Source organism: Myotis daubentonii, chromosome 1, assembly GCF_963259705.1.
Source record: "Myotis daubentonii chromosome 1, mMyoDau2.1, whole genome shotgun sequence".
In the NCBI taxonomy this organism is placed as follows: domain Eukaryota; kingdom Metazoa; phylum Chordata; class Mammalia; order Chiroptera; family Vespertilionidae; genus Myotis; species Myotis daubentonii.
Window position 1 is genome coordinate 134898250 of NC_081840.1, and position 13597 is coordinate 134911846.

The 13597-nt window shown below is 40.1% G+C and overlaps 1 protein-coding gene across 1 annotated transcript in view; it reads left to right on the top strand.

Moving 5' to 3' along the window:
* MALRD1 (MAM and LDL receptor class A domain containing 1) overlaps positions 1-11221 on the top strand; it is a 629377-nt gene extending 618156 nt beyond the window's left edge. Inside the window, exons 40-41 of the mRNA XM_059660668.1 lie at positions 7836-7911; positions 10890-11221. Coding sequence (XP_059516651.1) covers positions 7836-7911; positions 10890-10970 — 157 coding nt within the window. The 3' untranslated portion in view covers positions 10971-11221. The remainder of the gene's footprint in view (positions 1-7835; positions 7912-10889) is intronic.
* Positions 11222-13597: the final 2376 nt, after the last annotated feature.

Consider the following 13597-nt stretch of genomic DNA (forward strand, 5'->3'; position numbering starts at 1 on the left):
TGGGGTGCAGGGCAAAGGCGGCCCTGGGGCCGCCTTTGCCCTGCCCCCCAGCCATGATCGGAGAATCAGGCGCCTTTGCCACCCTGGCCAGTGATAGCAGGAAGTAGGGGTGGAGCCAGCGATGGGAGCTGGGCACGGTCGAAGCTGGCAGTCCCGGGAGCTAGGGGTCCCTTGCCTGGGCCTAAAGCGGAGCCCACGATCGCGGGGCCGCTGCAGCTGCGGGTCCCGGCTGCCCGGGCCGGACACCTAGGCCAGAGGCGTTAGGCCTGGGAAGGGGCGGAGCCTGCAACTGCGGGGAGCTGGGGGTGCCCTGCCCAGGCCTGACACCTCTGCCGGAGGCCTCAGGCCTGGTCAAGGGGCCGATCCGGTGATTGGTGATTGGAGGGTGATGAGGGTCAACTCCTCTGGCCCAGGCATCAGGCCTGGGTGGGGGGCGGAGCCGGGGATGGGGGGGATATGATGGTCCCCTTGCCCAGGCCTGAAGCCTGGGTCAGAGGCATCAGGCTTGGGCGGGGGGTGGAGCAAGAGATCAGAGGGAGATGGGGGTCCCCTGCCCAGGCATGATTCCTGGGCCAGAGGCCTCAGGCCTGTGTGGGGGCCAGAGCCAGTGATCAGGGGGAGATGGGGGTCCCCTGTCCAAGCCTGACACCTCTGGCAGAGGCGTCAGGCCTGGGCAAGGGGCCGATCAGGTGATCGGAGGGTGATGGGGGTCTACGCCTCTGGCCGAGGCATCAGGCCTGGGCAAGGGGCCGATCCTGCGATTGGAGGGTGATGGGGGTCAATGCCTGAGGGCTCCCAGTATGTGAGAGGGGGCAGGCTGGGCTGAGGGACACTCCCCCCCCCCCACACACACACACCCAGTGCACGAATTTCGTGCACCGGGCCCCTAGTAGAATATAAAAGAATATAATACCTGGGAATAAATTTAACCAGGGATGTGAAAGATTTCTATGCTTAAAAGTACAAGTGTTACTAAAAGAAATTAAAGAAAACTTAAATAAGTGAAAAGACATTTCAAGTTTATGGATAGGAAGACTTAGTGTTTTCAAGCTGTCAATACTTGAAAGTATTCAAAGCAATCTATAGATACAACCCATTCACTATTAAAACTCCAAGAGCCTTTTTGGAAAAGCAAGAACACTAAAGAGCCAAAACAATCTTGATAAAGGACAAAGTTGGAGAACTCACACTTACTGGTTCAATACTTACCATGAAGCTAAAGCAAACTAAACGCAAGGTCTGAACATATACATGGACTAGATCAATGGACTAGAATTGGTAATCCAACTATAAACCCATACATCTATGACCAATTAATTTTTGACAAGAGTAGCAAGTACATTCAATAAGAAAATAATAGTCTAGATCAGCAGTTTCAGCCTGTGGGTCGCGACCCCTTTGGGGTCGAAAGGCCCTTTCACAGGGGTCGCCTAAGACCATCGGAAAACACAAATATAATTACATATTGTTTTTGTGATTAATCACTATGCTTTAATTATGTTCAATTTGTAACAGTGAAAATACATCCTGCAAATCAGATATTTACATTATGATTCATAACAGTAGCAAAATTACAGTTATGAGGTAGCAACGAAAATAATTTTATGGTTGGGGGTCACCACAACATGAGGAACTGTGTTAAAGGGTTGCGGCATTAGGAAGGTTGAGAACCACTGGTCTAGATGCTGCTGGAACTAGATTTTCACATGCAAAAGAATGAAGTTGAACCCCTACCACAAACATGCACAAAAAATTAATTCAAAATGGATTAGTTTAGACATAAATATAAGAGCTAAGCCTGGACAGTGTGGTTCATTGGTTGAGTGTCAACCTATGAACCAGGAGGTCACGGTTCTAGTCCCAGTCAGGGCACGTGCCCAGGTTGCAGGCTGGATCCCCAGTGTGGGGCTTGTAGGAGGCAGCCAATCAATGATTTTCTCTCATCCTTGATGTTTCTATCTCTCTTTCCCTCTCCCTTTATCTCTGAAATCAATAAAAATATATCTTTTTTAAAAAAAGAGCTTAAAATCATAAAAAATATAGAAGAAAACATATAAGCAAATCTGCATGACCTGGGATTTGGCAATGCATTTTTAGATATGATACCCAAAGCACAAGAACAAAAGAAAAATAACTAAACTGAACTTCACCAAAAACTTTCATACATGAAAGGACATTATCAAGAAAGTGAAAAGATAACCTACAAAGTGGGAGAAAATATTTGAAATTATATATTTAGTAAGAGTTTAATATCCAGAATACATAAAAATCCTACAACTCAACAACAAAGAGAGCAACAACCCAATTAAAAAATAAACAGACTTTCCCAGTCAGTGTGGCTCAGTGGTTGAGCATTAACTCATGCAGGTTTGATTCCTGGTCAGGGCACACGCCTGGGTTTCAGGCTCTATCCCCAGTAGAGGGTGTGCAAGAGGCAGCCCGATAGATATTTCTCTCTCATTGATGTTTCTATCTCTTTCTAAAAATCAATAACAAATATTTTTAAAATTAGGCAGACTTGAATAGACATTTCTTCAAAGAAGATATACAAATGGCTTATACTAATGTCTTTAGTTGTTAGGGAAAATGCATATTAAAACTACAATTAAATACCACTTCACACCTATTAGGATGGCAATAATAATAATAATAATAACAAAACAAAAAATAAGTGTTTATAGGGATGTGGAGAAATAGTAAACCTCATAAAATATTGGTGGAAATATAAAATGGGGCAGCTGCTCTGGAAACCTGTTTGGTTCTTCCACAAAAAGCTAAATAGAATTACCATATGACCCAGAAATTTTACTCCTGGTTATATACCCAAAGGAATGGAAATGGAGACTCAGATAATTACATGCCAATGTTCATAGCAGAGTATTCACAATAGCCAAAAGGTGGAAACAACTCAAGTGTCTATCATCAAATGAAAAAACAAAATGTAGCATATGAATACAATGAAATATTATTTAGCCATAAAAATGACTGAAATTTTTGTACATGATAAAATATAGATGAACTTTGAAAGCATTGTGCTAAGTGAAATAAGGCAGACACAAAATGACAAGTATTGCATATTTCCACCTTTCCACTCATATGAAATATCCAGAGATAGAAAATAAATTAGAGGTTACAGGAGCTGGAGGAAGGGAAAATGTAGAGTTACTGTTTAATGGCTACAGTTTCTATTTGTGGTGATGAAAACATTTTGGAAATATATATTGGTGTGGTTGCATAACATTGTGAATGTAATGAATGCCACTGAATTGTACATTTTAAAGACAATTAAAATGGCAAATTTTATGTTATTCTACTACAGTTCTCAAAACTAATAACTAATTAAATAAGTCAATATTACTTTTAAAAATTAAATTATATACGTTGAAAGAATTGTATGATTTGTGAATTATAATTCTTTAAGGCTTTTAAAATACAAGATGAGCAAAAGTAGGTTTACAGTTGTTCATATGAAGATAATACAATAATTAATAAATGATAATACAAGGTTAAACTGTGTGTTGTGTACTCACAGCTATAAACCTACTTTTGCCCACCCCTGTATATATAAAATAAAATAAACATTTACCTCAAAGTCATGTTTACTATATTCAACATAGATGAGGTTTTTTTTAGTCTTTTTTATTATCTTCATTGCCCATTAACAATAATTACAGATACCTATTATAAACACTTCCATGTTTTTAATTAACACTCAAAAATTTTTGTTAGTCGTAATTCATGAAGTGAATTCCTTTGGATGTATACATATGCTCACTATATTTAAATTGGGAATTCCCACCAGAACTGCCCTAATTCTGCACTGACATATCTCTTAAACCCACTCAGAATTCCACTTTATGCAGTTTCTGCACATATCGGATAAAGCATGGGGTTTAATAATAATGTAAGTGAATGCATAAGTTATGGGTGGAAAACTGATGTGATCCACGCAGGTTTTTCTTTCCTCGACTCTAAACGGCTAAGTCAATTCCTTGCTGATTCCTAGGGGTGGTTAGATTCTTTGAAACCTCAGCTCTTTCCGAACCATCTGCCTATCCACAAATAATATCGGTTAAATGTAGCATTTTTTAGTCTAATGCAGACTTACCATTGCACCATAACAGAACTAGCAGAAACACATCATACTCAGTTTGTTTTCCTCATATAAGGATTCATCATTTGAAGTAAAAGTGATTATGTTTGAAAACCAAACTTACAAAATTGAGGAAGATAAAAAAATTATATCACAGAACTTGAAATCATAAATGTATGGAGTTGACACCTGAAATTCATTTAATGATAGTATTTCTGGGTGGTGAGTAATATTTTACCTCACAAAGAAAAGGTATTAAGAATTAATCCTAACAATTTAGAGGTTTCCAATATTGGGAGACATCTTTTTATCTGGAAAAAATAAAAGTTTGAGATTGCTAATAAAGATAATTTGTAATAAGAAGAATTAACCTTTGTTCCTCCTCCACTATTCATACTGTGACCTTTTCCTCTTTATTACAATTCCACATCCTTCCCCTTAAGTATCACACTTCTTTCTTTGTAGTCATCCAATCCCCAAAGGGTGGTGACCTACAGTTTTTTTCCCCTCTCATTTTAATAGAAAATTGCTTAAGACAAAATCCCTCCAGAAGAAAATTAGATTCAATAGCTGAATTAACAGGGCTGGAAAATTGATCAATTTACCTGCCTTCAGCCTGCTAATCTTGGTGTCATCCGGGGTCGCAGCAGTCCAAAGCCAAATATAACCACCTCATATTAAGATTTTCTGTGTTGCTGTGCCTCACTTCTACCCAGCCAGTTGCCAAGCCTGTCCCTCATCCTGGTTGCACGCCCGGCCTTTGCACCATCTGCCTGTCTGGTCCTATGGTTTGGGTTTCCTCCTATTCCCTTTTCATGCCTGATTTCAGCCAAGATTAATTTTTATGAACTGCTGGTATCGGTGGCTATCCCCTCTTTATCCACTTCCTAATTTTTATTCTGGTTTGATTCTCCCCATCTCCATGTTAATATCTATCTCCTGTACCAGCTTTTGCTTTGACACTTTGATACATTTCAAAACTGCCCTTCATTTCCTACCAAGTCTCAACTTTGAAAGCAACCCTGCTCATGCCCCAACTCAACCATTTCCTGAGTTTACTACTCTGAGAATTTAACATTGATTATTCTTGGAGGAAGAACAGGCAAGGAATCAACACCACTTGTTTGATTTGATTGGAGCAATCATAACTATTCCATTAGTGACACTCCTTGCCTCATCGTTTAAGGGTATTCTATGATTTTTTCCCCAAAATGTAATCCACAAAAAGGCTGCTTTGCTCTCTTCGTCAATAACCAAAATATAGACACAGTGAGGGTGAACTGGTGAGGTTATTGAATATTTAAGCCAATGGTATAGACACAGTGGTGGTCAGGAAGCTTGGAAGACACTGAAGCCACAGGGAGAATGTATCACCAGCCAAACACAATTACCCGGTTATGTGGCCAGGCTCACTCTTTTCAGAAGAGGACTGTGTGGTTGGTTTGGTGGATAAAATAAGAGGTCATACCCGTGACAACTTATTTTCAAAAAGCATAACAACGAGAGCTTCCTCTTTACTCTCTTTTCTTTAAGGATTTAAAGGTATATTATTGGCAAATTTATCGTTGTCATACTTCAATTAGTTAAAAGTATTCGTGAACATATTTTTCCTCAGGACACCGGCAATCATTCTGGAATTGGTCTTTCATTGTCCATTATGTGCATGTGTGCATGTATGTTTGCGTGCATGACTGTGAACCTTCCTCTGTCTTTAGTAGGGTGTATGTGCATATCCCGTTATATATTTTTCTGTTCCTGTGATGGGCATTTTTTCTTTTTCAGCAACTATTGCAGGCTAGTGGTCTTCTGATAAGCTTATTGACTCTTAAGTAACTAAAGTATAAAAAGAAAATGACCGCTTAGGATCCCAGTATATCTAAGTCAATTATGTGGATTAGACCAATGTGTGAGATTACCAAGGACATGTCTATTTTTGATTCATAAAAGGAAAATTAACATAAAGAACGCTTCAAAACACTCATATTTAACTTTCCTGTTTAAGATATTAAAGACTATGATGACAAATCTTTAAGACATACACTGTTGTGGAAAATAATCCTCAGACTGTGAGGACTTGGCACCTTTAAAGTCTCAGGGACTTCAAGATGGCCTTTTCGTATAACCAGCTCAGCTTTATATTATACTAGAGGACCAGTGCATGAGTTCGTGCATGGGTGGGGTCCCTAGGCCTGGCCGGTGATCAGGGCCAATCAGGGCTGTCTCACCCAGTCCCGACTGGGACCAGGTCAATCAGGGCCAGGCCAATCGGGGTCTGCCAGCCAGGGGGTGGAGAAGTGGGGGAGGGACCGCAGGAGGTTGGCCGGCCAGTTGGGGGCAGGGACCGGGCAGGGGGAGGGACCAGGGGAGGTTGGCCAGACATGGGAGGTTAGCTGTGGGAGTGCACTGACCACCAGAGGGCAGCTACTGCATTGAGTGTCTTCCCCCGGTGGTCAGTGCACATCATAGCGACTGGTCATTCTGGTCGTTCAGTCCTAATGGTTGCTTAGGCTTTTATATATATAGATTGTTCTTTTTAATATTTTTCCTCATATTATTTGAGTAATATTTTAAAAAATTAATTTTAAAAATCAACTTATGCCATATTTTGTCTTTGCCTGGGTTTATTTGGATCTAAATATTCAAAGGATAAATATCACTTGCTTTCAAAAATGTGGTTGCTTTGGTGTCAGGCTAAAAAGTCTTTACTTATAGTAATACTAGAGGCCCAGTGCATGAATTTGTGCATGGGTGGGGGCCAGCTGGCCTGGCCCCAATCGGTGGGTCAGGGCCAGGCCTGTCAGGAGGAGGAGACAGCGGGAGGTTGGCCAGCTGGGGGAAGGGACTGCCCTGATTGGGGTGGGGGGGCCAATTGGGGGCAGGGCCAGCTATGGGGAGGGGTTGTGGGTGGTGGGCTAGCCGGCCCTGCCCCCAAATGGGGCCTTGGGAGGTTGGCAGGCCAGCCCCACCCCCGATTGGTGTGGCAGGGGCCAATTGGGGATGGAGCTGGCTGGGGGGAGGGGCCGTGGGCCAATTGGGGTGGTGGGGGCTGGTCAGGGGTGGGGCCACTGTGGGGAGGTGCTGTAGGTGGTGGGCCAGTCAGCCCCACCCCCGAATGAGGTTGGGTGGTCAATCTGGGGTCAGCAGCCTGGGGGAGGGTCAATGGGTGTTTGACTGGCTGGCCCTGCCCCTGATTGGAGTGGAAGGGCCGATCAGGGGTGGGGCTGGCTGGGGGGAGGGGCTGCAGGAGGTTGGCCGGCCAGCCCCACCCCCTATTGGGGTGGGGGGGCAATCAAGGATGGGACCGGCCATGGGGGTGGTCTGATAGCCGATTGGGGTGGGGTGGGCCAATCAGGGGCGAGACTGACCTGGGGAAGGGCCTTGGCAGGGGGGGCGCGGGTTGGCAGGCCACCCCGCCCTTGATCAGGGTGGGGAGGTTGATCAGGGGCGGGGCCAGCTGGGGGGAGATGCCATGGGAGGTTGGCCAGCCTGCCCCACTCCCTTATTGGGCTGGTTCACTGGCCACAGTGGGGTTCATAGCAACCAGTCATTCCGGTCATTAATGGCGTTCCAGTCACTGGCTTTTTATACATATAGATATATAGATATTCATAAAAATAAGTATGCTGACTGGACAGTGTGTCTCACAAAGATTTCTACCAGATTTTTACCTAAATATTTACTGTGGTACATTTCAATACTTATTCTTTTCTTTTTCTTTTTTTGCAACCCTGTGTGCTTTAAGGAAAACTAAAGGAAGTGTTAATTGTGCATTTGTTAACCCAGTGTATGGGAGTTGGAGCAACCCAGAGAAATCAGAGGTAAGAGATAGTGGTGAACTGTATTGTTTCAGAAGCAGAAACACACACATACACAGTGTTGTTTGAACATGTTTTACTAAGAGGAGCTATTTCATTTGAGGGTGGAAAGGAGTCTCAGTCTCTCTAAATGTGTTAAGAGAATTTTCCATTCCAGGACAGTTTCAATCTGCTTGTAAAATCAGTTCACTGTTAAATGGCTTTGTGGTCACTGTTCATACTCGGAGAACTGACAAATCTGGAAAATATCTGTTTCACCCACAGAATGTTAGTCAGCGGCTCACAGTAACTACTCATATTCGACTACTTCAAATATGACTGTTCTTCATATTTTATTGCCAAAGACAAAAGGGAGGATGGCGTTCTGTGTTCTCTTATGTAGGTGCAGACAATGAGGGCCTTGACCTGAAAGCTCAGAAGATAAAGAGAGAAATAGTGCATTACATCTTTCCTGGCCCCTTTTAGGGCTTCTCCTTACTTGCATGCGAAGTAGGCTAGAGAGAAAATGGCAAGTAAAATCTTTCTCATCCTTTTCTTAAGTGGGTAATATGAGCCTTCTTTAGGGTATAAAATGGGATTCGCCACCACACGTAGCTTTCTATCTCTGAAAGCTTCCTCACATCTGATTTTAGAGATGTTATATAAAATTTAATCTCCTGTCAAAGTGAGCATATAAAAGTTTTAACTTTCCTCCATTATTTTTTTTTTATGAAAATAGGTCATGAACAGTTTATTACTGTTCTTGAAAGCAGTGGCAAAGGTATCAGGTCAGGTGGTTTCTGGTCATTTTGAGGCTTGGTTGGTGAGGCCGAAGTCTAACACAACCTGTGACTTTTTTTGTTTTCGTCAGTGATGATGTCATCCTCACTGTTAGTATTGTTTTGTAGGATTGAAAACAAGGAGTAAGACCTTTCCCAGAGCACTGAGAGGATTAATTTGGGTGGTCTGTCAAGTCAATCAAACGTGAAATGTATTCCTACTTAATGGGTCATAAATAAATAATTGCATGTTAAAGAAACCAAATGTATCTTTTTGACAAAGTAGGAAGGTATACTACAAAAATGTATACTCACTTGAACATCTGGTAGCTCAATTTTGAAAATGAAATGGATTTTAGTGAGCACTGCCTTTATAATTATTCAAAGTGTGTGCATACATGTTTGGGACCATATATATATAGATGATATAGATAGATAGATAGATATAGATATAGATATAGATATAGATATAGATATAGATATAGATATAGATATAGATATAGATATATAGATATAGATATATAGATATTCATTTTTACTAAAGAAAAGAAATTGTAATCTTTTTATCTTTAGCTTAGCTTCACTTTTAGTACCTGGAGGATAAAATTATATAAGAATTAAAGTGTAGTGTTTTAAATATTAATATTTCATCAACTTAAAATAATTAACTGTATGCTGGGAAGGTGTTATGCGTCCTTTACTTCGTACTGAGAAGGTGGCTTCTCTGGTGCACAGGAAGAGGTCCATTTCAAAGACCCACCTCTCAACATGCTTTAAAGATGCTCTCCGCTATGTGTACCTATGGCAGGACAATTGAGGACTCTAGCAAACCTGGGAAGCAGTTCCTTTTTATTTTATTTTCTAATAAAAGACATTCCCCTTTCACATTCCTTTTTCCTTCCATTACAAATGGCTAGAGAAAAAATCCCGTAATTGCTCTTGTCCTCTGTTGCTATTTTGATTTCTATTGTTTCAGAAACAAATGCCTTTGTGTTAATTAAACTGTGTTTCTTCACTGACATTATAACAGAGAAATAGATTTCTCCAAAATACTCTTCCAAGCACTCAGCGAAAATTATCATATTCTGATAGAGAAATTGAGGTAATTGTATAATGAACCGGTATGGACCCTCCAGCCAAATTCAACAATTATCAACCCACGGTCATTCTTGATTCACTTTTACTGCCACCCATTTCCTCCACCCACCAGAGTGGTGGTGGCGTTTTTTGGATTTTATTTTCTTTGGAGCAATTTTGGGTTCACAGCAAAATTGAGCATGCAGTACAGGGAGCCCCCATGTATTCCCTGCCCCACACATGCGTAGTCTCCTCCATTGTCAAAGTCCCCCACCAGAGTGCTCCAGAGTTAACAATTGATGGGCCTACATTAACTTATCATTATCACACAGAGACCATAGTTTACAGTAAGGTTCATTTTTGGTGTCAACCAGAATGTTTTTAAGCAAATTCCAAATGTCATTTCATTTCACCTATAAAGACTCAGTTGCACATTTAAGGGATCTAACTACAGTATCTCACCGAAACATTTAACAATGTTCCTTGAAACCATCAAATATTCATTCAGTGTTCAATGTCCCCCAATTGTCTCATAGATAATTAGGGGCATTTATATTTGTTGTTATTGTTTCTATATTTTCTTAAAAAATCAGGATCAATATAAGATAATATGCATCCACATTGTTAGACATGTCTCTTAAGTCTCTTTTAATCTCTAGGTTGCATTTTCTCAGTCTTATATTTTTCTTGCAATTTATCTTTTAAAGAAATCAAGTTGTTTGTCCTATACAATGTCCCAAATTTTAGATTTTCTAATACACTCTGAAAAATACAATTCTCCCAAATAAAAGCTACTGGTGTTTCTTTTATTGTTTTGTTTAACATCTATACTAAATACAGCAGACTTAGAAAACCAGCACCATAAAGAGTAGCAGTCAAGATACTGACAACTGCATACCCCGACCCCACCAGAGGTGAGGAGGCGGCAGTGGCTCCCATGCACAGAAGACAGGCACACACTGTGACTAAGCTGGTGCCAGAGGTACAGGCAGTGTAGCCTGGGAGTGAGTGCTGGGGAATTGGGGATGTTCCACTTATTCCTCCAGGGGGAAATCATTAAAAACTTGCTGTATTCTTCATGATCTGGAAAGAAGTCTATTATTTTAATGCCTAAAATCCTATTCTTTTCAATGTGTTTTTCTTTAGAGTTCTATATACTCCTTCTCAAATCCGTTATATGGCACAACATCAGGAAGCCTGCAGACCGTACCTCATCATCTCAAATAGTACCGTCAAGATCAAGTATCATCTAGTATATGCAGTAGATAGAAAATTCCAATCTGTCAAATGGGATAGAAACTCATCTTATGCAATGGTAAAAAATAAAAGGGTATTCAGAATACTACTGTAATTATTACCTTTAAGAATAAATATTCTCACTGAATATATTAAATGGTTTCATGGAATTTGAATCAGAACCTTATCATCAATGTATATCTGCATATTTTAATAAAATGTTCTATTTAAGTTTCTTGTTTTTCTTTGATTTTATCACCATTATTTCTTAAAATAATGAATCAAATTGTTTCAGGTCCTGAATAATAGAAGCTTTAAAATGCTTATTTAGATTCCATAGAGCTTAGAAACAAAGGTGAACTATCTCAGAATACAAACTAGCAGGAAGGGAAAATCATAGTAATCCTACTCAATGCAACTATGAATAAAATTTATTTCTGACTTTGGGAAAAAATGTTATAAAGTATTGTCCTAAACTTGACTTTATTTGAATACTCACTTAACACATCTTAATATATAGCAAATCATTATGTTATATATTTTAAACTGATACAATGTTATATGTTAATTATATCTCAATAAGACTAGAAAATATAATTCTTCACTATAAAATAATTTGAGTTATTGAAGGCTAAGAAATTTGAAAATATGGATAAAAATGAATGATTTTCTAGGGAAATGGCAGTTATAAAAATTGATTTGAGATATGACAAAACATGGAGAAGTCAAAAAGCATTAATGACTTCAAAGAAAATTAGTTCAAATCTTATAGAAATAAATTTCTATGCTATTTGAACTGTTCTAAACCATCATGCCCTTTTCAATTATAATGCATGTATTATACTGTTAATAAAACTAAAATATGAATGTAACAAAGAAAAAATAGAATTTTGACTAATTTTTCTTATAAAAATTGATTCAAAAATCCCAGATTAAATTTTACCAACTCCCAGGCAAGCTGAGTTCTCTCTGATGGGAATTTACATCTTAAGCAAAGATACATGAGAATGGAAGATGGTTGGACTGAAGGCAAGAGAACCTGGAAATGCCTAGAAAGATGGCAACCCTACTCCTGTTACTATAATGTTCAAGGCAACTCTCCATTCGAAGTGTTCACACATTCTGGAGGCTCTGCTTTTTCTTTTCTTTCTTCTTTTTTTTAAATGTTGTGAGCTCCCTAGTATCTTTCCAATATATTCTTTTGTTTTCCCTAAGTTGGTCAGGATCAATTTCTAGCAACCAAAGAAAGCCAACTGAAGCATAAATTGGGGTAAGCCTTAGTCAGCTGGTGCTGCAATAATAAAAATATTTTAGACTTGTGGCTTAAACAACAGAAATTTATTTCTTACAGTCTGGAGCTGTGAAGTCCACGATCAAGATGCCAGCAATGTAAGTTCCAAGTGGAAGCCTCGTCTCTTGGTGAATAGGCCAACTCACTGTGTGCTCACAGGACCTCTTCTTCCCTACGTGAGGGGAAAGAGCTGGGGAAGGAAGCTCTCATCTGGTGTTTCTTTAGAGAAGGGCATTAATCCCATACTGTGCCCCCTCCATGACTTCATCTAAACCAAGTTACTTTCTAAATGCCCCATTTCCAAATACTATCACATTATGGTTAGGACTTCAATCTGTGAATTTTGAAGAATACAAACATTCCAGGCCTTAACAGTGCTATTCTACGGGACCTGCAATGGTTTCTTTTGACATTATTAATTCATAGATAACAATGGGTAGGCTGGGAATATAATAGAAAAAGAATGTAAAATTCAAGTCCTGATTTAAACAATGACCTGTGATTGTAGACCAAGAATGGATTAGGAAATTTATTCATCCAGGTGGTTAATAATGTCTTTACTCTCTTTTAACAGGTGCATTTTGCATATTGTCCATTACTGTGGACTAATTATATTAATTAAAAGTTAAGTTCTTTTTTAAAAAATTGATTTCAGAGAGGAAGGTAGAAGGAGAGAGAGATAGAAACATCAACAGTGTTTATTGGTTTCAGAGATGAAGGGAGAGATAGAGAAACATCAATGAGAGAGAATCATTGATCCACTGCCTCCTGCACACCCCCTACTGGGGATCGAGCCTGTAACCCAGGCATGTGCTTTTGACTAGAATTTAACACAGGAACCTTTAGTAAGCAGGCTGATGCTCTATCCACTGAACCAAACTGGCTAGGGTGAAAGTTAAGTTCTTAAAAAATCATTAAATTAGTATAAAAATATCATTATTTTGAGAACCAAGATGGGGATGAAGGGGAAAGGCCTGTACTCGCCACCTGCCACAACCACATTAATATTACAACTAAAATACAGAACAACCATCATTCAGAACCACCTGAAAGCTAGCTGAATGGAAGCCCTATGAGCAGAGAAGTAAAAAAGAAAGTACACAGAGACTGATAGGAGTGGTGGAGACATTGAATGGGCTTGACCTACACCCACATGTGGTGCTTTTTTAATCTGGAGGGAGATCTTCTCTGTGGAGGCCACTCCTGAGGAGCAAAGGGTCCCAGCTATACACCAGACTCCCAGCCCAGTGTTCCAGAGCTGGAAAGGGAAATTCCCCAAACTACCAGCTGTAAAAACCAGCAGGGATTGTGGCTGAGTGACCCGGAG